General features: G+C 46.6%; 1 protein-coding gene across 2 annotated transcripts in view; it reads left to right on the top strand.

Annotated features, from left to right (window-relative positions):
• FGD5 (FYVE, RhoGEF and PH domain containing 5) overlaps nt 1–27,307 on the top strand; it is a 111,951-nt gene that overhangs the window by 62,196 nt on the left and 22,448 nt on the right. For both annotated transcript variants that reach the window (XM_047097057.1, XM_047097058.1), the window contains exons 5-9: nt 17,814–17,974; nt 18,236–18,392; nt 19,038–19,125; nt 20,874–20,924; nt 21,530–21,588. In XM_047097057.1, the coding sequence (XP_046953013.1) occupies nt 17,814–17,974; nt 18,236–18,392; nt 19,038–19,125; nt 20,874–20,924; nt 21,530–21,588 (516 nt within the window). The remainder of the gene's footprint in view (nt 1–17,813; nt 17,975–18,235; nt 18,393–19,037; nt 19,126–20,873; nt 20,925–21,529; nt 21,589–27,307) is intronic.

The raw sequence follows: 27,307 nt of genomic DNA, 5'->3' as shown, positions 1-27,307 counted from the left end.
TGTTGCCATGTGAGCAGGGCACCCAGGTTCCTGGAAGCAGGACAGAGCACTACTCTGGTCTGTGCGCCCAGCCCCTCATTTTTGCCCTTCAGGATGAGAGCTTTGTGTGCATTATAAAACCCAAAAGTCCTCAGGTACATAATGTACCACCCTCTTATACCTAAAAGATCTCCTTAGGAAGGGCAGGAAGACTCACTCTCCTGTTTTCTTCTCTCTCACTTGCTTCTGAGCTGGCAGCATGACAGAAAGGCTGGGCTTTTTGTTTTATGACTTTGTTAAGAGGGTTTTAACTGGGAAACTTCCATCTGTGTTTGCGCTGCTTCCTGCCAGTTGGAAAGATGTTGAAACCTCTGGTAATCCATAATAATATCCTGAGGAGAGAGAAAGAAAAAAAAAAACGAGCCCATAAAAGTCACAACTCAAAAGCTAGTTGCGGGAAATTGTGATCCGGAGCTATACTGATGATGTCAGTGCTTGTGGGGATGGCAGTGGCAGAAAAGCCCCAATGTGACTACAAGTCCTAGCCGGGTACATGAGCCTCAGGGAGGCCCGTAAACTTCGAGACATTGTCCACCACTCCCCACTCTGGATCCATCTCTAATTGCTAAGATTGGCAGGTTCTCTCTCAGAATTCCTCCTTACAGTTCGATGCTATTGAAATCCCAAGGCTGTGCAGGGGCGCCTGGGTGGCGCAGTCGGTTAAGCGTCCGACTTCAGCCAGGTCACGATCTCGCGGTCCGGGAGTTCGAGCCCCGCGTCGGGCTCTGGGCTGATGGCTCAGAGCCTGGAGCCTGTTTCCGATTCTGTGTCTCCCTCTCTCTCTGCCCCTCCCCCGTTCATGCTCTGTCTCTCTCTGTCACAAAAAATAAATAAACGTTGAAAAAAAAAATTAAAAAAAAAAAAAAAAAAGAAATCCCAAGGCTGTGCAGTGAGGGGAAGGGCTGAGCGTGCATTCTGAACCTCCCCAACTAGAAAAGTCTCTGGCTCCATTATGCTCTTTTGGGGCAGTGGGGGGTGGAGGGGGTGTCCTCTGGCCTTCTGTGTTTGGGATTCAACCCTGAGCTTGTCAAATGGTAGACAGAGCTAACTAAAAATTCTCGTCACCCAAACCTGAGTCGTAATGACCAAGATCCTGTTTTTTTTGTAGCCAATTAACTAAGAATGGATTTTATAGGTTTTAAATGTTTGCAAAAGGGGTGCCTGGGTGGCTCAGTTGGTTAAGTGTCTGACTCTTGGTTTCAGTTCAGGTCACAATCTCCCAATTTGTGAGTTCGAGCCCTATGTCAGGAGCCTGCTTAAGATTCATTCTCTCTCTCTCTCTCTCTCTCTCTCTCTCTCTCTCTCTCTCCCCCTCCCTCTCTCTCTCTCAAAATAAATAAATAAACTTAAAAAAATAAATGTTTGTGAGAAAAGGCAATGAAGATGCATCAACTGTACTTCAAAAAAAAGATGTAAGAGTTTTCCATATAGTCTTGATACTAGGCTCTTGTCAAATATACAATTTGGGGGCAAAAAAGGTAAAGAAAAATACATGGCCAGGACTGTATGTGCCCCGCAAAGCCTAAAATATTTATTATGTGGTCCTTTACAGAAAAGGCTTGCTGACTTCTGGTTTAAATACTCCCTTCCATCCCTCCAGGAACCCAGTCATAAATACATTCATCCCCCTGCCCATCTATCTGTATAATCAAACTCTCACCCGCTCATGTAGCCAGCTTTTCACCCACTCATCTGTCCTTTAATCTTTGTATGCCTCTTATGGCACATTTATGCACTCATTGATATCCCCCCTCAGTTTATCCACTGTTCAGAGGTCCACCTATCCTTCCAACCATCCACCCATCCTCCCATCCAGTCATTTGTCAAACTCCTCATCCATCCATCCACCCATCAACCCATTAACCCATTCATCTAACCATCCATCCATCCACCCACCCACCTATCCTGCCATCCACCCTTCCATCCAACCATCTAACCATCCATCCATCCAGCTTATTCCTTTTGGATGGGACATCACAGGATTTTTACAGTGCTATAGGCACTAGGATGGGCCTTGGAGCCCCAAAGATAAATAAGGCCCAGAACCTGCCCTTGAATAGGTATCCCTTTTTCGTGGGGGGCGGGGGAAGGGTGGAATGGGGAAGAGTAACAGGTAAACAGTCAGTTATGCTACTCTGCTAAGTATAATTTGCACAATTACAGTTTTGTGCAAAATCTGCAGGGGGATGGGGGAGAGAGAGACTTATTCCCCCTTGGGGTATCTAAGAAGATTGTCAGAAGAGGTGCCCCTAAGATGGAATTTGAAGGAGCCCACGAGGCCAGGATGTTGATGGAGGGTACATAAGGCAAGTGGTCAGCACGGAAATGCTCCTAGGCCTAAAGGTGCATGATATATCTGGAGAATGGTGCATCATCACACATGGTTAGAACATGGATAAATTTCTAAAGGCAGGTTGGAGGTGGGATTGGGGGGTCAAGTGATTGGTCTGGAAACCAGGTACCTAAAATGCCAGGCTATGGGGTTTATGCTTTTTCTTATACATAGTGATTCGCTTTAGATGTTGAACAGTTATATCCCCTAACACCTTCAATCCTCTATTTCCTCTTCTAAAAAAAAAAACCCCTCACCACCAAAAGCTGAAGATTCCTACCATGGGTTCTTCCTTTGGGTTAAGGCATTGAAGGCCTTTTCAGAAGCCATTCTTCCTACTGGGAGAGGTACCCTGGAAGTTATCACCATGCCTAGGAGACGCTCCCTATGACTGATTCCCTTGGAGAAGCTCCATCCCCTAAGAGACCCTTAGGGGTCTCTGATCCCCGCCCACCTCTGTGGCACTGCCTCCTACCACTTACGTTGTTGTTCACTCCAGACGTTGTTGTTCACTCCAGACGCTGTGGCCTTTTTGCTGCTCTTCAGATACTACAGATGCATTTCCTTTGCATGACTTTTCCTCTTGCTTTTCCCACCACCACAATGTCCTACCCCCGATCTTCTCATAGTCAGTTTCTCCTTCTCATTCTGGTGTCAGCTCAAGTATCAATACTCAAAGAAGTGGTGCCCAAAACTTAGTGGCATAGAACAACCATGTTATTATGCTTGCAGATTCCCTGGGCCAGCAGTTTGGACAGGGCAAAGTGGGGAGAGTGTGTCTCTACTCCCCGATATCTGGAGAGAACTTCAAGACAAAGGGCAACTTGATGGCCAGGGGTTAGAATCACCCTAAGAGTCATCATTCACAACTGGTGGTTAGTGCTGGCTCTTGTCCGGGACCTCATTTGGGCTGTTGGCCAGAACACTTACTTGTGGCCTCTCCATGTGATCCCTCTGCCTGGGCAAGTTTTGGGCTTCCTCACAGCATGGTGGCTGCATTCCAAGAGTGAGTGTCCCAAGAGAGAGCCAGGAGGAAGTGCCTGGCATTTTTATGATCTAGCCTTAAGTCACGTAGCACCACTTCCACCATACTGTTAGTGGAGACAGTCACAAAGGTCTACCCAAGTTCAAGGGGAGGAGGTACGGTTTCCACCATCAATGGGAGAAATATCCAGCTCACATTGTGCAATGATCCTGTGAGATAGGAGATATTGTTATGGGCCACTTGGGAAAAATACAATCTACTACAGAAGCCTTTCCTAATAATTCTATTTTGGTTAAAAATTGTCTTCAGCTGCTAGTAATGAAAACCCAGTTATGATAGCTTAATTAATGTAAAGGTGATTCTCTCATGTGAAATAAGTTCAGAAGTAAGAGATTGAGGTTAAGTTTGGCAGCTCCACAAAGTACCAGGGACCAAGGTTTCGTTTATCTTTCTGCCGCATCCATTTCCAAGGTTCTTCATGAACAGAGGATGGTTGATGCAGTTCTCACCATCACATCCATGTCCCAGGCAAGAAGGAAAAAAGGGGAAAATTAAAAGGTCATGTTCCCAGCCCCTTGAAAAAAAATTTTTTTTCTGAAAAGTTTACTTGTCCACTTTTGCCTCAGTCTCACTGGGCACTATTAGTTGCAAGGGAAGTTGGGTCAACTGAATCGGTCAAAGCTGGGTTCACTTCAGTGGCTGTGCTTCTTGTGTATTCATTCTGGGACCCAGGCTGAAGAGACAGCAGGCACCCAGGGAAGGCTCTCCCTGTGGTGATTGCAGGGAGCAAGCAGAAATACCAGAGGAGGGGCGCCTGGGTGGCTCAGTCAGTTAAGCATCCAACTCTTGATGTCAGCTCAGGTCATGATCTTATAATTTGTGGGACTGAGCCCCGCCTGGCTTCTGCACTGACATCATGCAGCCTGCTTGGGCTTCTCTCTTTCTCCCCTTCTCCCTGCCCCACCCTCTCTCTCAAAATAAATAAGTAAACTTTAAGGAAAAAAAGAAAGAAACACCAGAGAGCTTCTGAGATTCAGCCTTACAACTGGTGCATGATCACTTCTGCCCATGACCCATTGGCCAGAGCAAGTGCTGTGGCCTGGACTAAAGACAAGGGGCAGGGATCTTCTCTCCCCATGATGAGGCCATGGCAAGGGTGTGGATGCCAAGGGAAGTTCAGGAACCACAGCTGTACCTCCTCTTTTTTATCAGCTAGCTCATACTTCATTTTATTTTCTTTACAGAATGTTTCATATTTAAAAATCATCTAATTCATGTATTTGTTTACTTATGTTGTATTTTCATTTTCATGCAGTTCCAAATACTTTCTAATTCCCTTTGTGATTTCTTCTTTGACCCATGAGTTATTTAAAATTAAGTTGTTCTATTTCCAACTATTTGTGAATTTCCCAAATTTCCTTCCGCTGCTCGCTTTTAATGCTGTCGTGGTTGGAGAATGTACACTGTGTGGTTTTAAATTTATGGAGATTTGTTTTGTGGCCTGGTGTATAGTGTATCCTGGAGAATGTTCCATGTGTGCTTGAAAAGAATGTGTTTTCTGCTCTAGCTGGTGGGTATCCTATAGATGTCACTTAGGTCAGGCTGATCGACAGTGCTTTGAATCTCCTCCATCCTTGCTGGCTTTCTGTCTCATCCTTCTGTCCCTTACTGAGAGTGGGGTTACTGATTGTTGACTTATCTTTCCCTCCCTTTTCATTCCATCCACTTTGCTTCATTTATTTTGGGGCTGTTTTAGAGGCTTGTTTACTGTGTCTCTCCCTCACTAAACTCAGAGCTCCTGGAGGGCAGAGAGCTTGACCAGTCCCATTCCCAATGGCTTGTGAGACCCAGTACACCATCAGGGCTCAGTAAATATCTGATGAATGAGTGATGGCGGGGTCAGCCCTTATAGCAGTCCTACCACTTCTTCCATCAGAAATATTTCCTGAGCACCTCTTATGTGCTGGGTACGGGGTCCCTGCGCTTCAGGGACTGACAGTCTAGGAAGGAGACAGGCGCAAAAAGGGGCAATATTAGTACAATGGTAGGGGCGTACTGAGCCTGAGAGGTTCAGACAAGGAATATGTCCCAGGCTTCTAGGTGTGGGAGAAGGACTCCCAGAGGAAATGTGTCTAAGCTGAGACCTACAGGATGGGGAGCAATTAGCCAGGTGAGGAAGGCTTGTACCCGGCAAGGGGATCCACATGTACAAAGATGCAGAGGCCAGTTAGAGATTGGAGTGTTTGGAAACTTGAAGAAATTCTAGGTGGCTGGAGCATGTGTGTGAGAGAGTGGTGATAGGTGAGGGGCAGAGCAACACAGAAGTGGGGCTTTGGGTTTGATCCCCTAGAGTTCTGTGGGGAGGCCATTGAGTGATTCCAGCAGGAGGTGACACTGGACTGGAGAGCTGCAGGCAGATTGGAGGACAGCATGCTTGGTGAGTGGCTGTGGGGTACAGGAGAGGTAGCAGATTTCTGGCTTGCTGACTCACCATAGCAGCAAGTGCTGGAGGGGGTCAGGCTAGGCATGGGGGTGATGAGGAGTTTAGTGTGAGTTTTGTGAACCATGAGGGGCGGGTGAAGGACATCCCAGTGATGGGCTGGGCACAGGATGTCTACCAGAAGTGATCAAGTGTGGAGATGTCAACCGAAGCCCCAGCAGTGACCCGGATTTCCCCAAGGAAGTGAGTGTGTAGAGTGGGGAGAGGGCTCTCAGGGGCCTATCGGGCTTTTGTGAAAGGGTCAGGGGACTTAGGGAGGAGTATTAGGAGGCCATAGGGCAGAAAGGCTTCTCAGATCCTCCCTGCATCCAGCCCACTCATCACCTCCCACACCCGCCTTGCTCAATGGTGGTAGCCACCTGAAAGTGCATCAGGAGTGTCCAGGACAAGCCAGATTTCTCAGACTTCTCGGAGGAAAAGGCCACTTACTCAGAAGCCCTCCCTTATCACTGCATACGTGTTTAACTCAACTGTGGCCATGGTGCTGACATGACTGCGGCAAGTACAGAATCTAGAGGGACTCACTAGCAAATTTATGAGTTTATGTAAGCTGGGTGCTATCAGTTTACTCCCCACCCAGGTCCCCTCTTTCCTCACCCAACCAGCTCTGGCTTCTCATTACAGCCAATGTCCAGTGTAGCTGATGCTGAGGAGGGGTGGCAGGAGTGGCAGTGAGCATTTGTTGACCTCCTATTGTGTGGTTGACAATTTACATACATTATGTCATTTAATTGCACATAGTCTGTGCTCAATAAATATTTCTCACATGGTTGAATGAGTCCAATTACCCAAGGTCACACAGCCAGTAAGAAGTAGGACCAGGACCATCTGACCCCAGAGCCCTGAGAAGGGGAGGAAACAAACAGAAGTGGAACAGTGCATTTAGGTGGCAGGGAACCTAAGGAGGGGAGAATGAGTGTACACAGGAGGAATGAAATCAGGGAAGGCTTCCTAGAAGAGAGGATGTTGAACTGGCATTGACGGACAGGCTTTCCAGGGGATAGGAGCAGCAGGAATGAGTCCACAGAGTGGAGGGCTTGGGGGTGTGTGGTGTACAGGAAGGGGCTTGAAGAGCTGGTCTTGAGGGAGAGCCTGAATGCCATGCCCCAAGGCCTTTCAAAAGGGAGGCATAGGAACTTGGGAGCCCTGAGCAGAGCAGATGCCCTGAAGGAGGGGGAGGAGGGGAAGGGTGGTCTGGTGGGTTGGGTGGGAGGGCATGATGCTAGGGCACCCACAGGTTAACCCAGACCAAGCTCCCAGGTAGCCTCATGCTGGGGAAGTTGTGTGGAGATAGGAAGATTTTGTGTCTGTCTCTTACTTTTATTTATTTATTTGTATTAACTAAATTCCATAATTTATTCAGATACCCTTCATTTTTACTGAAGTCTTTTTTCTGTTCTGGATCCCACCCACCATAGCATTTTGCATTTATTTTTTTTTTATATTTAAATTTTAGTTAACATACAGTGTCTTACTTTAACTTTTGTAGCTCCAGTCCGTAGATAACAGTAAAAAGTAAGTTTTAATTCAGTGGGGAGGGCCCTGTTTCTAAGTCTTTGCTGGGCTCTCTTCCAGGACAAAGTGAACTTATTGATCTTTGGTGGACTCAGAGACAAATTTTGGTTCAGTGTGAGAAAATGTGCTTTTCTTTCTACCTGAACTGTTGGAGAAGGGATAAGCTGTCCTTATTGGGAAGTATGAATGTAGTAGCTGTTGGGGAGTTCTCAGTAAAGTGGTTCCTATCCCAGATGTGTGGCTCTTCCCTGTATATTTTCATTCAGTTCAGGAAGAAACTTGCTGTGTGACCCTGGAATGTCCCTTCCTCCTTAATCCCTCACCCTGAGATGGCTGGTGGGACTCAGACATTTTTAGCCACGAAAACTCTCTTCAAATGGAATTTCACTCAGACCCTCAGTATGAAGAGTAGCTAAAAGCAGAGGTGCTTTGTTTCAAAGGTGGGAGGGGCCAAAGTTTGGGCTCTGCCTCCACCTCTCTAATCCCTGGGTCTCCATGGAGCACAGTGTGAGAAATAGTCATCTATTTCAGTGGTTCTCAGAATGTGGTCCCTGAACCAGCGGCACCTGAGAACTTACAGGAAATGCATATTCTTGGGCCCCAGCCCACAACTGCTAAATCAGAAACTCTAGGGGTAGGGTCTGGGCATCTGCATTTTAACAAAACTTCCAGGTGATGCTGATGGACAGTAACATTTGAGACCCACAGGTACATGATCCTGTAAAATCCACTCGGCATGAGTTCTCTGTGATTCCCTGCCCCCTCGAGAGAAGCATCCTCTGGAACACTGTTCCCCAATCCTGGCTGTGCACAGATCCCCAGGGGCTTTAGAAAATATGGTTTAAAAACATCCACTCAGCACAGTTACGAACAAAGCTGGGTCAGTCTAAGGGTGAAAGTGAATGAGACACAGTCTGCTCCCTGCATAATTGGAGGGAAGATGACAGAAACATACAGAGTAAGTAAATAGCCTGACAATGCAAAATTCTGTGAAGCCATTGTTTTTCAGGCTGGGATGCATACATTCCTCCCTGAGGTATGCAGTAGGTGTCCAGGAGCACTTGAGGCCACAGCATAAAGAGAGCACATTTTCTAAGCACTCCTGCTTTGCTTTAGATACATATATTTTTTTAATTAAAAAAATTTTAATGTCTATTTAAAGAACACAAGCAAGGGAGAGGCAGAGACAGAGGGGGTCAGAGAATCTGAAGCAGGCGCTGTGCCGACAGCAGAGAGCCCGATGGGGACTCAAACCCACGAACTGTGAGATCATGACCTGAGCTGAAGTCGGAGCTTAACTGACTGAGCCACCTAGCTGCCCCTAGATATGTATTGAGTAAATTAAATCACACATGGATATATTTTGGAGAATAATGTTAAATACACCTTAATTCTTAAGCTAAAACATGAGACTTCAGAGACGTTCTGAGACCAAGGTGGCTCCCTTCAGGTTGTAACCCCAGAGTTCCAGAGGCTGTAGGATACTTGAAAGGCCACTAGACTGACCCAGGAGGCCTTCCTGATGGAGGTAGGGTTTGAAGCAGCTTTAAAAGATGAGCAAGACATGGACCAGATGTCAGAAGCACAGAACAAAGACACAGCAGCTGGAAAGAGGACTCCTATAAAGCAGTAGTGCTCCAAGTGTGGTCCCAAGACCCAGCAGCACCTGGGAACATGGGAGAAATGAAAATTACCCAGCCCCATTCACAGCCTACTGGATGGAAACTCTGGAGGTGAGCCCAGCGATCTGGGTTTTCAATAAGTCCCACAGACGATTGTGAAGCAGGCTTATCTTGGAGAAGCAGGGGTATACAGAAATGAGCAGTCCGCTGCAAAGGTAGGCTGGATCAGCTCTGGATCATGAAGGACCATGAACTCCAGGCCCTGGAGTTTAACTTTAATTAAAGGGCTTGGAGGAGACATGAAAGCAGTGGAGAAAAGCAGTGCTTGCTTGTCTTTCCTCACCCAGGGACCTCAGAGAACCGCTTTCCTTTTTAAAAAATGTTTTATAACTTACAGATAGGTGCACAAAGGTAGAGCCTAAATATTTAATATATGTGTGTGCGTACGCTTGTAACTGCCACTCGTAGAGCATTTTCATCATCCCAGGAGGCGTCCTGTGCCCCTTCCCAGTCCGTATCACCCTCCAGAGGTTGCCACTGTTTTGCTTTCCATCACATTGGATTGGTTTAGCCTGTTGTTGGATTTCATATGAATGGAGTCATGAATTATGTATTCTTTTGTGTCTGGCTTCTTTAGCTCAACATAATCTGTGAGATTCATCCAAGTTTTCATGCCTATTAGTATTCTTTTGTGTGGATATACCACAGTTGGTGTATCTATCCTGTTAATGATGATTTGGGCTGTTTCCAGCTTGGGCTATTATAAAGCTGCTATGAATGTTCATACACGTATCATTAGGGAACATAAACACTCATTTCTCCTCAGTATCTACCTAGAGTGGAATTGTTGGTCATAGAGTAAGCATAGGTTCAGCTTTATTAGGAACTGCCGAATAGGTTTTCAGAGTGGTTGAATATATATACTCCCACCCCCAACATTTGGGAATAACGTTCCTCATGCTGCCCAGCGTTTTGGTATTGCCCATCTTTCTACTCATGGCCATTCTGGTGATTGTGTAGTGGTTTCTCATTGTTGTTTTAGCAGCAACCACCAACTGATGGTTGATGAAATTGAGTATCTTTCTGTTTATTAGCCGTTTGGAAATCCTCATTTGAAGTTCTTTTGCCTACTTTTTTTTTTTTTTTTTTAATTTTTTTTCAGCGTTTATTTATTTTTGGGACAGAGAGAGACAGAGCATGAACGGGGGAGGGGCAGAGAGAGAGGGAGACACAGAATCGGAAACAGGCTCCAGGCTCTGAGCCATCAGCCCAGAGCCCGACGCGGGGCTCGAACTCACAGACCGCGAGATCGTGACCTGGCTGAAGTCGGACGCTTAACCGACTGCGCCACCCAGGCGCCCCATCTTTTGCCTACTTTTTAATTAGGTTGTCTTCTTTTCCTTATGGATCTATAGGAATTCTTTAAATATCCTGGACACAAGTCTATTTTCAGATATATGTATTGTAAATATTCTCCCAATCTGTGGCTTCCGTATTCAATTTTTAATAGCTTAATTGAGATATAAATCTTATACCATACAATTCAGCCATTTAAAGTGTAAAATACGATAGTTTTTAGCACATTCAGAGTTGTGTAATCATCACAACAATCCATTTTGGCACATTCTCATGATCCCAAAAAGAAACCCCAAACCCCAAAGCTGTCACTCGCCATCACCCTGCCTCAGCCCTAGGCACCCACTGTCTAGTTCTGTCTCTTGTAGGTTTTCCTGTTTTTGAAATTTCACGTAAATTGCAGCAAGGTTCATCCATATTGTAGCACGTGTCAGTACTTCACCCCTTTCGTGGCTAATATTCCATTGTGTGGATAGACCACGTTTTGTTTTCCATTCATCAGTTTATGGACATTTGAGTTCTTTCCACTTTTTGATTATTTTGAAAATGCTGCCATGAACATTCATGGGCAAATTCTTGTATGAACATACATTTTCCATTCTCTTGGGAATATACCTAACAGTACAATTTCTGGACCATATGGTAACTTTTTAACCTTTTGAGGAACTACCAGCTGTTTTCCAAAGTGGCTGCACCATTTTAGATTCTCCTTGCAGAACTTGTTATTATCTGTCTTTTTTATTATAGCCATCCTGGTGGATATAAAGTGGGATCTCACTGTGGTTTTGATTTTGCATCTCCCTAATGACTAACGATGCCAGGCATCTATCTTTTCATGTACTTCTTGGTCATTTGTATATTTTCTTTGGAGAACTATCTTTTCAAATCCTTTACCCATTTTTTAAAGGGCCATCTTTTCATTGTGGTTCTATATACATGCAAGTCCCTTATCAGATATGTGATTTGCAAATAATCCCTCCTGTTCTGTGGCTTGTCTTTTCATTGTCTCCATGGTGTCCTTTGAAGCATATAAGTTTTTAATTTTAATGTAATCTAATTTTTTCTTTTGTTGGTTGCATTTTTGATGTTATATCTAAGAAAGCTTTGTCTAGCTCCAGATCACAAAGATTTACTCCCGTATTTTCTTTCTTTATTATTTTTTTAATGTTCATTTATTTTTGAGAGAGAGAGAGACAGAGCGTGAGCAGGGAGGCACAGAGAGAGAGGGGGAGGCTCAGAATCTGAGGCAGGCTCCAGGCTCTGAGCCGTGAGCACAGAGCTCTATGTGGGGCTCTAACCCATAAACTGCGAGATCATGACCTGAGCTGAAGTTGGATGCTTAACTGACTGAGCCACCCAGGCGGCCCTCCCATATTTTCTTTAAAGAGTTTTATAGTTTTAGCTTTCACATTTAAGTATTTGATTCTGGGTTAATTTTTGTATAGGATATAAAGAAGGAGTCCAAATTCATTCTTTTGAATGTGGATATCCAAATATCTCAGCACCACTTGTTGAAAAGGCTTTTTTTCCCCACTGAATTTTCTTGGCACCCTTGCTAAAAATCACTTAACCATAAACATTTATTTCTGAGTTTATCTCTGGACTCTGAATTCTATTTCATTGATCTTTATGTCTGTCCTATACCAATACCACACAATCTTGATTCCTTTAGGCCTATAGTAAGTTTTGAAACCAGGAACCGTGAGTCTTTCACCTTTGTTCTTCTTTTTCAAGATTGTTTTTTGTTTTTTCTTTTTTCAAATTTTTATACAATGTTTATTTATTTTTGAAAGAGCATGAGCAGGGAAGGGGCAGAGAGAGAGAGAGACACAGAATCCGAAGCAGGTTCCAGGCTCTGAGCTGTCAGCACAGAGCCCGATGCAGGACTTGAACTCACAAACTGTGAGATCATGACCTGAGCCAGTCAGACCCTGACTGAGCCACCCAGGTGCCCCTCAAGATAGTTTTGACTATTCTGGGTCCTTGTATCTTCATGTGAATTTTAGAATCAGCTTGTCAAGTTTCTCTACAAACAGGTGACTGGGATTTTGATGAGGGTTAAGATGAATCTCTATATCAACTTGGGGAATGTTACCCTTGTAACAATATTAAGTTGTGTATACAAGACCTCTTTCCATTTACCTAGGTCTTCTTTAATTTCTTTTGATGAAGTTTTGTTGTTTTCAGAGTGTAGGTTCTATGCTTCTTTTGTTAAATTTATTTCCAACCATTTTTTCCCCTTTTCATCTTACTTTTTCAATGATTTTTTAAACTTCTATTTAAAAAAATTCAGTTTTACAGAAAAGTAACAAGGATAGGAGTAGTACATAGCACAACCAGATTCCCTTTTCCATAGTCATCTGTTAACATGAAGTCCAATGTATTTATTTTTCTGTGTGGTTCATACATTTTGTATACAGCTGAAGGAGTCTTTGCCCCTCTGAAAACAGAATTGTTTTCAGGGTTCCACAGTACCCTCCAGTGGCTGACCATGCCAGGTGAAGTCATGTCTGCTGGACAGCTCATGGCCTGCCAATGCATGTTTGTGACACAGGTGGGTCGTGGTTGAGGTTGGTGTGCGTTTGGCCAGATGGGATCCCAGTGAGTCCACTTGACTTTTGGCGACAACATCAGTGGTTTGACTACTTGCAAAGAGGACCTTGGCCACCCACCAACTGTTTAGCTCAGAGAATAGAGGTGCTGTGTTGCCTAGAAAACTCAGTAGCAGGTTTGGAGAAGAGAAAAAGGGGCCAAGGGCCCAGGCCTCTCTATGTGAAGTCCCAGCTTCCACTTTAACAAGCCCAGGACAGGGTCCTGAGAATGCTGTGAGCTCCAGGAAACTTGTCTGAGCCCCAGAGGCAGAGAGGCAGTCCTCACACTCGGGCCTCTCCACCAAGCTGCCCCAGGGTCTCTGAGATTGGGCCAGAAGCCCTGGCTAGCACTCAGGAACCGCGTTCTAGTCCCCCTCCTTGACCTGCATCTGTCACTCCCCCGTCTGGGCCATCTGAAAGAGAGCTACAACTTTGGAGTCAGGCTGACTTGAGCCCAGATCTTGCCATCTTGATGACGTTGGGCAATTTACTTAATCCTTCTGGACCTGATTATTTTATTGGAAATAAAATGGAAATAATAATAGTGCCAAACTATAGTTGTCATGCGTTGATCACCTTCCCTGTGCAGGGTGCCAGGGAGAGAGATAAGTGAAACAGAGTCTAGGGGAGAAGGGAAGCACAGGAAACAAAGAATCCTTAAACAGAGCAGAAGGCAATATGCACAAACACTGTGAAGAAGGTATTTGTATTCCCATTTAGCAGAGGGGGAAATTGAGGTCCATACAGATGAAGTGACTTGCTCAAGGTCACACATTTGCAACTCTCCAGGTTGACAAGGACTTATTTGTGTTCTCTAGGCCTTGGCTTGGGGTCTAGAGGCTCTAAGGCTGGAGCAGAGGCTCCACAGAGAGCTGGTAAGTGGGCATGGTGAGAAGGGGAACCAGATCAAGAAGACCTCTGGTGCCCAAATGCGTTTGGATTGGATCCTGTAGGCATTGTGGCCACTCAGTTCTTCTTCCTTATTATCTCCAGTCCATTCCCTCTCTCGGTCCCCATGGCCACCATTGGGTCTGGGCCTTTCTCCTGGATGACTGCGACGGCCTTCTCACTGGTCTTGCTCTCGTTCTGGCCACCTCCAGTTTGTTCTCCCAACAACGTGAATTTTGTAAGATAGATATTTGGTCCAGTGGTTCCCTGTCACCCCAGGATGAAACCCAATTGCCTTTAAAACCGTGCAGAGCCCTGTGGGATGGGTCGTCTGTCTGACCGTCCATTGCCATCATATTCCAGTCCTGTGCACTTGCACAGTGCGCACACTCACATGTACATGCATACTGCACCCAAGACACATTTAACTTAGTGCCTCCTCCACCTCAGGGCCTTTGCACATGTTGCCTCCTCTGCCTGAAACACTCCCTTCCTATCTCAGAGGAGATAGGATGCTTTCCCAGAGCTAAGTCAGGTCTCCCTCTTATGGCCTGCCACAGCCCCTGTGCCTTGCCCACTCACAGTACTTCTACTTCTGTGTTGAAATTGTGTTTTTACTCCTTTCTTTTCCTCAAGATTGCAAACTCTTTGAGGGCAGAACAGCATTTCCTGCTCCTACTCCCTCCTTGGGACTTGGTGCAAAGCAGGCACTCACTTTGAACGAATAAGGGGATGAGAGCTGGGTATCTCCTACCTCCTTCCTCCGTCTGAGAGCCCCCAGGTGCAATGATGGCCAGAACTATTAAGACAGCAGAAACCTTTCAGGGAGTGATGGATGGTGCGACAGGCACTTGGTGCTTCCAGCCGATGCATGAGTTTTAAGAACGGATGTTTGTGGCGAGTCCAATTATGCTCTGGTTTTTGAAATGAGTCGTGTCGATGATGGCCATCCTGCCCATTGGGACTTAGTCAATTTAGTGAGAATTAATTACAGATGAGAAACTAGCTTGCAGAGCAGTTAATATTTTAGCTCCCTGGGGTACAATGCACATGCAACCATCAGTCTTGTTTTTGCTTGTCCTTCCTTCTCTCCCTCTTCCTCTTTCTGTGGTGGTCTGGGCTGCAGGGTGACCAGATTGCAGTCTTGGCTCCCCTGTGGCTCACTCTCCTGTTAAATAAATAAGGTCTTTCTGTCAGTCAGCAAGTATAATAAAACTCCTCTGTGTCACATGCTCTGTTGGGCTTTAGAAACACAGCAGGAAACAAAACAGATGTAACCCTACTCTGAAGATGTCATAGTTGAAATATAATCACAACTGCAATGGGGATAGCACTTTACAGTTTATAAAGCAGTTTTAAGCATCAGGATGAGCCTCTCAACAGCCTCATGCTGTACTTAGTGGTGCCATTATTTCCATTTTACAGATAAGGAAAATGAGGCTCAGATAAGTGACAGCTTGCCCACAGTCATCAGCTTCTTCTGGTGTAGCTGGGCTTGAACCTGGCACAGAGCCGATAACAATGTGTTGAAAGTCTGTCAATCAGCTGCCCAAGCACAAGCAAAAGGAATTATCCTTCTTCATCAGGACGTTTTCTTTCTTTCTCTGGGATTCCAGGGCTGAGAAGACCCTGTAGGGCTGGAGCCTGGGTCCTAAACATGGAGACCCATAAGGAAGAATGGGAGGGTCCTCCTGCCCTTGGGTCAGCAGAGAAACCCCCACTCCAGGTTCAGAATGACCCCAGTGTCCCAGAGCCAGCTGTGGGCAGAAATAAGAATTAAACATTACCTCCCTTTCCCTCTCACTTGTAGTTCATACTTTCTTCACCCTCTGAAACATGCTTTCAGGAAAGGTTCTGATAGCTTAGGTACAATGGGATTTGATTTTTTTTTTAACATTTATTTATTTTTGAGAGACAGAGCATGAGTGGGGGAGGGGCAGAGAGATGGGGAGACACAGAATCCAAAGCAGGCCCCAGGCTCTGAGCTGTCAGCGCAGAGCCCAACGCGGGGTTCAAACTCATGAGCTGTGAGATCATGACCTGAGCCGAAGTCAGACACCCAACCGCCTGAACCACCCAGCCACTCTTGATTTCTAATTATAGCTCAAGCATGTGGTCTCCACTTAAGGACACACACGCCTTCAGCCAGAGAATCCATTCATTAGTTGAAGACTCAGCCCCAAGTTTCTGACCTTGGTGATGGGGCTAGAGGTGTCCTGAAACCTTCAAACTGCACCAGACTGGGACTGATGAGGGCTGGCCTCAGGAGGAACCAGCTCATTCTCCCTCCGTGGGACCACAAGCCAGGGTGGGTGCCCTCTCCTTGTCCTCCCCGCCATCTCTGCCCAGATTCCTGGAAGGGCACGTTACAGCAGCAGGAAGTCAGCTCCGGACTGGAGGAGGTGTTCAGGAAGCAGGGACCTTTGTCACCTCCACACCTGCTGTCCTCTGTCTGACAGCACAGCAGCCTCTTTACAGATACTGGAGGGTTCTGTGTCCTGCTCTCCATCAGTCCCTCCTTCCTTCCTACCCTCCATCTTTTCTCCTCTTTCTCCCTCTCTCCTTCTCTCTGCTTTCTCATTTTTATCTCTCCCTTTGTCTTTCTCTCTAGCCCTGTCCCACTTCCCTGCCTTTTTTTCCCAGTCCTCCCCTTCTCCTGCACTCCTTTTCTGGAGAAGACCAGAAAGACTTCCTGGAGGAGGGACTGCCCATCCTCTCAGGCACTTTCCCCTTTCAGATCTCAATGTAAAGAGACAATTCTAGCAATAAAAACTGTTCAGCAGTGGAATTAACTGTCTAGCTCAGTAATGAGTTCTCTGTCAGAGAGGCAATCAAACAAGGCAGTGTGGGCATCCTTCCTGAAAGTTATAAAGGTGATTTGACCTTGATTGGGGCTGGACCACATGTCCTCTGATACTGAGGTTTTCCTGGTGTTTATTATTCCACAATTCAAGGTGGTTTCAGTATATTCCATATAATTAAAACTTCAGGCCTGGGGCTCATGCAAGAGCAGGTAGATTTGAAGATAGTTTTTTGTTGTGAGAAAGATGTCTTGCATTCTTTACAATTTTAATGTTCATTAAATTTAGTTGAATTTTTAAAGTAAATGAATCACAATACAGAAATTTTAGAAAACAGAGAAGATGGGGCACCTGGGTGGCTCAGTCGGTTAAGCGTCCGACTTCGGCTCAGGTCATGATCTCACAGTTCGTGGGTTCCAGCCCCACGTCAGGCTCTGTGCTGACAGCTCAGAGCCTGGAGCCTGCGTCTGATTCTGTGTCTCCCTCTCTGCCCCTCCCCACTTGTACTCTGTCTCTCTCTGTCTCTTAAAAATAAATAAATATAAAAAAATTTTTTTTAAAAGAGAAGAAAACAGAGAAGAAAAAAACCATTCCTGATCTTATACCTCTGACACAGCCACTGTTTACATTTCACTCCATTTCTTTTCAGCTTTTTCCTTTGTCCTGTTTTAGACAGCCATGTCAGGGTGGAAAGACAACTGTGTATCCCTTCTTGATGTCCTAACTCTAGGACACGAATATGTTTACATAGACACCATCTGCATCGTTTTCAGTGACTGCTTAACACCCCATGGAGTGGTTGCCTATGACTTCTTTAGACTTTGCTTTAAAACAACACAGTGCATGAACCTTTTCAAAGATGGATAACGGTAGAGCAAAGCTTTGTACTTCTTCAGAGAGGGAATTACCCAACTTTTCAGAAGAAGAGCAAAACCTAAGTTCAGGAGTGAACATGCTTGAAAGCCTCCCGCTGCACCAGGAGTTGTGGTGGGTGTTCTTTGGGCATCAGTTACCTGTGAACAGCAGGTGTGTGTTACCACCCCTGTTTTACAGGTGAGAACGCTGGGGTCTGAGATGCTGGCCTAAGGTCTTGTGCTATCTGTATGTAGGCCAGGGCTTCAAAGCTGCAGGGGACTTGTGCTCAGGCCTATCAACTGTGGGATGACGGGCCTTTGGGGTTTCAGGATTTCCACGGAGCTGTCATGAGGGCCTTGGATGAAATAGACCACGAGAGCAAGGACACATTGGCCAGGGAGGAGCTGAGGCGCGGCCTGAGTGAACTCCCAGCCATCCGAGACCTTCACCAGGGGATCCTGGAGGAGCTGAGGGAGAGGCTATTGCACTGGTGAGCTGTCCATGGTCTGCTGCCCCTACTTCTGTTGCACTGGGGGATGGGGTGGTTAACACCCCACCAAGTGAAACTGTGTCTCTGTTTGACCAATGCAGAAGCCGAGGTGCAGATGTTGGGTCCTTTGCCCAAAGTAAAATGAGTGTGGTAGGGTCAAGTTGGGACCACTACCCAGTGACATGATCAACGCTCACCAACTAACACCGTGCTGGTCACGAGGCTGAGTTCTCACTGTCCAATCTCCCTACCCGGCTGCAGGGAGGACCAGCAGAAGGTGGCCGATGTCTTCCTGGCCCGGGAGCAGGAGTTTGATCACCACGCTGCTCACATCCTGCAGTTTGACAGGTGTCTGAGTCTACTCAGTGAGAACTGCCTGCATTCCCCCCGGCTGGCAGCTGCTGTCCGTGAGTTTGAGGTGGGTCCCTTGGTCCTCTGAGAACCTGCTCTAAGGATCCAGGGGTGGGGTGGGCATGGAAGGGCTTACTGAAAATCAGTGGGGCTTCTTGGTAGGTCTGAGGCTGAGGGTCAGAGGGGAAGCCCTAGCTGGGAGAGGAGAGGGTGACCCAGAAGGAGGAACACTTAGGGCCTAGGACATACCCTGTTGGGCATTTGATGACAACTCCATGAGCCCCCACCTTGGTGGGAGTTTTAGTGGCCATTCTCCTGTCCCAGTAGAAAAGCACAATGCAAGCTGGGGCCACACCCATTGGAATGACCAACAGATGGTCACTAACTGGGGATACAGTTACTGAACAGGAAAAATGAGGTTTTTTTTCTTTTACTAATACTAGATGCAAAGCAGGGACTAGGAGTTGCTAGGGACTACTGAATATAGCACTGACTGTGAGCCTGAAGGAATGAACTGTCACAGAAGGAATGAACTGATGCTAATCTGGGAGGCCTTCCTGGAGGAAGGGAACCTGGTTTTAGAGCTGGGGGAGAAGTTCAGTGTGGCCAGGAAGAGGTGTGGATGGGACAGTGTATGAGGGATGCCGTGAGCTTGGTGCCCTGAGACAGGGGTCTCTGACGGAGTTTTGTCCTCTCTGTCTCTTGGGAGCAGCAGAGTCAGCAAGGAGGTGGCCAGAACGTGAAGCACCGGCTGCTACGGGTGGTTCAGCGCCTCTTCCAGTACCACGTGCTCCTCACAGGTGGGCCCCACAGGAGGTCAGGGTGCACTGAGGTGATGCGGGAGGGAAGGCACCTGAGGAGGGGTACAGGTAATGGTGGCAAGCTATGTGATCACAGCCTCCCCTCCCACTGTGCCGGGAATGGGCAGGGGTGGTGATTGTTCTCAGTTCCTGGCTCCTGACCCTCCAGACCAGCTAGACTCTGCCACCATCTTCCCTTCAGTGAAGCTTTGGACCCTCTGCTGCCACCTTGGAAACCCTGTTTCAGTGGCCACCTTCTGTGTCTTCCTTCAGTCTCTCCCATCCTAAAACACATGAAGTCATACCTTCCCCTGTTCTGCATTTCCTCAGTGGGTGTCTCATTTCCCTAAATCTGTTCTTACCACCAAAGCCCTTCTTGGGGCCAAATCAGTGGACATTTTCCACCTTGGACCTACTGTGGCTATCTCTGTGGCTTTGCCACTGGTCACTTCCTGCTTCTCGAAAACCCTCCCATCCTGAGGCTTCTGTGATATACTCTCTCTGTGCCTCCCTCAGACCTCTCTGCTTACCCTTCTCCATCTGTGTTGACAATCTCCCTTCCTCTACTGTTTCATAATAAATGTCAGTGTTTCTCAGGGCTCAGTCCTAGGTCCTGTTCCCTTCATTCCCTCTTTCCAATTACAAACTCTCCTCGGGGAATATCATCCCCTCCCTTACCTCTACCTGCCAGGAAGCACCACACCTCTGTCCAGACTCACTTACCCAGCTGCCTCCCAAATGGACAAAGTCCCTGGGCCTGGAGGACTGCTATTCCAGTAGGGGAGACAGATACCCACATGTAGAGATATGCATGTAATTCCAGGTAGGGACCAGGGTTGTAAGGAAAGTACATTAGGGCCAAGGGGCAGAGCATTTGTTCATCTGATTCAACAAATGTTTATTGAGCATCTACTGTGTCCCAGGCCCTGTGCTAGATGCTAGAGGTATAGTAGTGCATTAGACAGCCAAAACTCTGTGACACTGTGGAGTTTTTACTCTAACAAGGAAATAAAAATATGATATGTCAGTGATAAGAGCTCTGAAGAAGATAAAGGGGTTTAAGGGGATGGAGGTAAAAGTGCTCTGAATTAGATACAGCACTCAGAAAGGACCTGTCTGAGGAGGTAACACTGCACAGAGATCTCAGCAAAGTGAGGACATGAACCCTCTGAAGATCTGGAAAAAGAGACTACCAAGTAGAGGGAATAATGAGTGCAAAGGCCCTGGGGCTATTAACAGGTTTAACATGTTCCAGAAAAGAGTAAGAATGCCAGCATTGCCAGAATAAGTGAGTGACATTGGTAGGTAGCTGTAGAGAGGCCAGCCCACATAGAGCCTGTGGGTATAAATGTGTTAAAGGTTTAACACGTCACACACCGCTGTGTTGATGGTCACATGTGTTCCCCCAATAGACAGCGTGCTTCTCAGAGGCAGGGTTTCACCTTGTCTGTGTCTATATGCTGAGGGCATAGCACACAGTACCAGGCACACAGCAAGTGCTCAATAGTTGTTGAATGAGTGAATGGCTAGCGGTGGTAGCAGTGATGCTGATAATGGTCCAGGGGCCTGATTTTGTCCTAGTGTGGTGTTGTAGTAGGCTAGCAAGGGTGAGGGGATGCGTACCCCATTCTTCCGGCCCTTTTCTTCCAAGTCTGGAAAGCGGCGGGTGGGGGGGGGTGCTCCTGCTGCAGACAGAGGGCCTGGTCTCCCTAGGGCAGACTGACCCCTGGCTCTTGTTCTACCTGCAGACTATTTAAACAACCTTTGTCCGGACTCAGCTGAGTACGATAACACACAGGGTAAGTGCAGCATGAACCTGGAGGATGGGGACACATTTCTCTTTGGCCCCTGTCCCCTAGCTCTGGACTCTCCACCAGTTCAGGCCCGGGACATATTCTCTTCCCTGGTAGCTAGATGTGCAGTGGACATGAGACCTCTGGGGCTTCTGAGGTTATTCCCTGCTCACCTCAACCACAGGGCTCCCTGGGATGGGCTGTCATCCAGTCAAAGAAGAGGGTAATCAGCATTGGTGATAGGAGGTAGTGCCAGGTATAAAAAAGTCACCACAGTGTCCCTGTTTCCTCCCAATTCTATGTGACTGTCCCTGCATATGACCTGCCAGGACAGTCCCTATTTTAACATATTCAATTTATAGCCAAGGGAACTAAGGCACAAAGTGGTCAAATCACTGTAAAGGTCACTTAGGCAGTGGTAGCAAAGCTAGGGTTGGACCTATGACCTGACCCAGGTGTGAGAAAAATTGGTGCCATCCACATACAAGGCCCTGCAACTGTAGTGATCTTGGGGGGCAGTGGGGAGAGAGGGGAAGAAAGGAGGTGAGGATAGTGCTACTGAACTGGCCCTCCCCAGATGGCCCGGCTACCTTCTCTGCTTCCCTCCACAGGTGCACTGACCCTCATCTCCAAAGTCACAGACCGCGCCAATGACAGCATGGAGCAAGGGGTAAGTCTGTTTCCTGGGGTTCAGGTCTAGGACCTCCTCCAACCTGCCCCGGTCTGCCTTATGATACTCCACTTTTGGAGGTGCTGCAGGCAACCATCTGTGTCGTGGGACCTTGCAAAGAGTTCTTGGCCCCTGAGTTCTGGCCCTGACACTTACTATGTGACCTCAAGTACTGTGTGTTCCTGTCCGGGTCCGTGGTTCACCATTAGGGTAGTGAGGGGAGGCTACAGACTTGTCTGAATGTGATAAGTAATGTCCAGACTGTGGCCTGAGACCACCTGCATCAGCACCTGGAGTGCCTGGTAAGCTACAGATTCTTGATAGACCTTAGCTCTTCTCAGTCAGAACATCTGGGGGTAATGTCCAGGGATGTGCATTTTTAACAAGCATTCTAGGTAAACGTTTTGCTCACAAAAGTTTGAAAACCACTCGTCCTCAAGAATATGTGAGCTCTAAGTGCACGCTTGTTTCTGCCAACAAGTGACTGTTTGTTGGACACTGATCCTGTATTTACTAGTTTTCTGCCAAGGAAGGCCAACTTTATCCTACATCCCAACTCTGTTCAAGTGGCTACCTTGGTCACTTGTGTCCACATATTTTCTGTTCCACTAAGCTTTAAGTAGGCCTGAGCTTTGTGTTGAGAAGGATTCTGAGGCTGAGTCCTAGCTCGGGGGGAGAGAGTTCGGTGATCAAGTGCTGGGTTCCATGGGCAGAGGTGGGAGTGATGGTGGTACGTGCACCAAGCAGTTGCCCAGCTCTGCTGGGACAGGTACACGGAGCGTCCGCATAGTGAGTCGTCCACAGGGAGAAGAAGGGGAGGGGAGTCGCAGCTATTGGACACCTACTCTGTGCCAGACTTGTGTTGGGGGTTGGAAATACAGAGGTGAGACGTGAATCCCAGGAGGAAATCACAGCTAGTGGAGCAGTAAATATGTGGACATGATAAGCATCGTGAGGGAAAGAGAAAATGCCACATGGTTTGCGAAGGGAGCCATCCCTCCCAACCAGGGCTGTGACAAAAGATGATACAGGAGGTGCCCCCATGGGGAGGACACACACACCTCAAAGGCAGAGGGAGGAAAGATGTGCCAGGAAGGGGCATGGAGATGGAGAAGTGTAGGTCACAGTAGAGTTCAGAGATCCACCCAGCATGGCTGGAAGATGGGAACAGGGTAGGTGAGATTGGATGAGGGTCTGGGCAAAGAGTGCGCTGAGTGTGGAGGCTGAAGCCAGCTGGCTGTGAAAATTGGTACGTCAGACATGTTGTTATCATCGGGTCCTCTGCCTTCCCGCTCCAGGGTCCATGAGCAACTTGCTCATGTGTGTTTTGGCATCCTGTATGTACAGTGAGATCTCCTTCAGTGTAGCCAAAGACAGAGGTGCTTTGGGGTCCCATGCCTGTCATGATATAGCAGCAGATGGGCTGGCTTCTCCGTGCTTCACTTTAGCCAGGGATGTCTCTGCTTCCAAAAAGGAAAAACTAGGTCAGGAAGGGCTGGCTGTGTCTTCCCTCCTGCGGGCAAGCTCACTGCAGCACCCTCCTGTAGGAGGGAGAGCTAGCGGTAGCAGCAGCCAGATGCCCTCCTGGCTTTCTCTAAGACTGGGGTTGGGTGCTGTGCCTGGCACAGGCTGGCCCTTGTCTCTCCAGCTGCCTGTGGACACCACACTGGGCCTGCTCTGGACTAGCAGCCCCTACTGCACACTTGCTGGGATCGGGCTAGGACCCTGCCTGGGTGGTGGACAAGCAGGTCCAGATGAACCCTATCCCAAGGCAGAGCTCAGTGGCTTGAGTGGCTAAAGGGTGGGCTGGGGCTCTGCCTCTCTTTCCCCATGGTCACTCCCCGGCTCAGGCCTCAACACCTCCCAACCCTGCCATTCCATTCTTCATCTGGAAGCCAGAGTAATCCTATTAAAATATATCTGATGGTGCCATTCCCCCATTTTACAAAGCCTTCTATGTTTTCACATTGCCTCTGGTCGAATCTGGGAAGTACTTACTGGTTATGAGAACCAGGGAAGGCTTCCTGGAGGCAGGCAGCAACATTCACATGGGTTTATGCTCCCATCAAACCATTGCCCCAACTCCCCACAAAGGTAGCTAAGCTAGAGGTATGATTTCTTGAAAGAACCAGATCCCACCACCCCAAAATGGGGCCCATCTATCTACCTGACACCTGGTCTGAAATGCCACCAATAAGCTCACTAGGATACTGTACTGACAGCCAAGTGTAACTGTAAATCCATTGAGCAGCCTGTTTACAGAAAACTGTTAGGTGATGGGAGAAGCATCAGGAAACATGACTCTAAGAGCTGAGCCCCAGGTAGTCCGTCCCCTGCTGTGATCACTTTTCGATGGAGGACAAGGAATAAATGTGAAAGGATGGGAAAGTCTTGGAAGTAGGAAAAGTCGTCCTCACCAGCTTTTCAGGAAAGGCTGTGGCAGATTCCCACATAGTGTCCTACTCACGGTGATCACAACTGCCTCTATTAGCCCAAGATTGTGCCCGACATTCTCCTCTAATCCTCAGGAGAGCTATTACCAGCCCAGTGTCACAAGCAAGGAAGCTGAGGCCTGGAGAGACAAGTGGCTTCACCCCGGATCACTCAGCTCTCAGCATGGGATTCGTGTTTGAACTTGAGCCTTTCTTGGCTACCAGGCCAGACATGCCTGCACACATCACTCACAGGTTCAGACTTGCAACTTCACACACATCTGTGCATGAAAACGCATCCAGGTGCCCATGCACACAGCACCTGCTTCTCTCTCGTGACACACATAAATGTACACATGGACCGTTTTTCTCTCTTTCCCACATTTGGATTTTTCTTTTTTTGTTTGTATCAACTCAGCCATGGGAATGTCATGAAATGTAGGGGTGGAGGTTTGGAGTTGGCTCCCAGGTTTGTGAGCACAGGGAACTCCTTCAAGGATTGGTCACAGGTAACCTCAGAGAGTACATGCACCTTGGTTCTAATTTCAGTTACTCAGACCAAGTCTCAGGGGATCCCTAGAAGAAAATCCCACATCTGCTTGCAGGGTCCGTCTTTCGAGGCTTTTGATCAGATTTGCCATTGAGTGTCCTCTTCCCCACAGCATGAAAGTAAACTGTCTCCCCCCAGAAGAGAGTGAGGGGACATGTGCGAGTCTGGGGTCTCCAATTTGCACCATCTGGTTTTTTTTTAATGAACTTTAAAAAATTTCTTATTGAGGTACAGTATAACCATTACTATTATTGTTTAATTATTTATTTTTTAAATGTTTATTTATTTTGAGAGAGAGACAGAGAGAGTGTGAACGGGGGAGGGACAGAGAGAAAGGGAGACACAGAATCTGAAGCAAACTCCAGGCTCTGAGCTGTCAGCACAGAGCCCAACGTGGGGTTTGAACCCACAAACCGTGAGATCATGACCTGAGCCAAAGTCAAACACTTAACCGACTGCACCACCCAGGAGCCCCCATCTTAACCATTATTAACACAGTCCCTCGGCATTAAGTACATTGACGTTGTTTTGTGACCATCACCACCATCCACCTTCAGAACTCTTTCTCTCTCTCCAGTTGAAACTGTTCCCATTAAACGCTAAGCCCTCATTTCCCCTCCTCCCAGCCCCTGGTGACCAACCTTCCTACTTTCTGGACAGAGTTTATTGTTGAGAACATTTTAAACTTACAGAAAAAAAATTAAGAAAGATAATACGAAGAGCTCCCATGTATCCCACACACAGTTTCTCCTATTACTAGCATCTTTATGTTAGTCAAGTACATTAAAGACCCAGTATTGATACAGTATTATTAACTAAAGTTCATTCAGGTTTCCTTCATCTTTGCCTAATGTTTGTTCCAAGTTCCCATCCAGGATATCATATCACCTTTAGTCTTCGTGTTCCCTTAGGCTCCTCTTGACTGTGATGGTTGCTCAGATTTCCCTTGTTTTTGATGACCTTGACTAATTTGAAGAATACTGGTCCAGGTATATTGTAGAATGCCCCCTATTGGAATTTGTCTGATACTTTTCTCATAAACAGACTGGGTTCATAGATTTTGGGGAGAAAGATCATGGAAGCAAAGTACCACTTTCATGACATCGTACCAAAGGTGCATACTAGCACCATGGTTTATGAGTGTTGTTGTAGACCTTGCCCACCTGGCTGCAGGTGCGTTTATCAGGTTTCTCCATTTCTTTATTTAAACTCCATAAAGTTATCCTCTTCTCCCCTCCTAGTCCATGCTCTTTAGAAGAACGTCACTATGCACGGCCCACATTTAAGGAATGAGGAGTTACGCTTCCTCTCGTTGAGGGCAGAGCACCTACCTAAATTATGTGGAATTCTGCGTGGGAGATTTGTCTCTTCTCCCTTGTTTATTAATGTATTTACTCATTATAAATAAATAATTTATGTTATTAAGGACTCACAGATATTTATTTTATGTTAAGGTTATAGTCTCATACCGTTTTATTTCTTTTATTTCTCAAATTGTTCCAGTTTTGGCCATTGGGAGCCCTGTCAGTTGGTTTCTCCGTACTCTCCACATATCCCCATCAATATGGATTTGGGTGGGATATTTTGGTTTGCCTATTTTTTTTTAGCACTTTCATTATTTTTTTTTTTTTAGCACTTTCCTACTTTCTGTCACTATAAAAATCTCCAGACTCATCTTGTGTATTTCCTGCCTTAGCCTTAGAATCAGCCATTTCTGCAAGGAGTCTTGGTTCCTTCAGTTGGATTAATGGTATTAGAAACCAAGGTCTGGTCACCAAGTAGGCTATCATTTCTTTCAGGTCCTCTTACTTACAGAGCAAAGAATTATATGTGTATATAGTAACCTGTGTGTATACTCATGTCTATAGATATTTCTGTACACGACCATCTGTATCTATATTAAGGTAAATATGTATCCCTACTGATAGCTCCAATTCTTTTTTTTTTTTTAATGTTTATTTATTTTTGAGAGAGTGCAAGTGGGGGAGGGGAAGAAAGAAGGGGACAGAAGATCCAAAGTGGGCTCTTTACTGACAGGCTGACAGCAGCAAGCCTGATGTTGGAGCTCAAACTCACTAACTGCAAAGATCATGACCTGAGCTGAAGTCAGACAGTCAACCGACTGAGCCACCCAAGTGCCCCTGATAGCTCCAATTCTGATCACTTCTATGTGGATCATTCCAGTCTCCTCCCTTGGCTTATCTATAAATTTCCACTCTAGCAGTGAGATACCTGGGTCCCACCATCCATCACCCATTTACTTAATTGGTCAGTTTACCTTCATTCTTGAAAGTTATTTTCCTGGGAAAAATATCTGGATTGACCAGTTTTTTTTTCCTTTTTACTATTTTAAAGATATCAGTCTTATAGCCTATATAATTTCTGATAATGAATCCACCGTAATGTTTATATTTATCCGTTTTACATAGTGTGTCCCTTTTTTCTGGCTGCCTTCAAGATCTTCTCTTTACAACTGACTTTTAGAAGTTTGACTATGATGTCTTAGTATGTGTGTTTTTAAGGGGCTGTGGATGGTATTTGTCTTGTGATTCTCAGGCTTCCTGGATCTGTTGTCATTGATTAATTTTGGAAAATTGTGTTAGATGCTCTGTTCTTTCCCCCCACCCCCTGCATTCTTTTTTCTCTTTGTGTTTCAGTTTGGTTAATCTCAACCTTCATACCTCCAAGTTCAGTCTTTCCTCAGCTCTGATCAGTTTGCTGCAAAGCCTGTCAAGGG

Source organism: Lynx rufus, unplaced genomic scaffold (assembly GCF_022079265.1).
Source record: "Lynx rufus isolate CCGP_SWC_20201006 ecotype Redwood Valley unplaced genomic scaffold, mLynRuf1.p SCAF_4, whole genome shotgun sequence".
Taxonomy (NCBI): domain Eukaryota; kingdom Metazoa; phylum Chordata; class Mammalia; order Carnivora; family Felidae; genus Lynx; species Lynx rufus.
The sequence above is the reverse complement of the archived record's forward strand: the minus strand, read 5'-3'. Positions and strand labels throughout refer to the sequence as shown.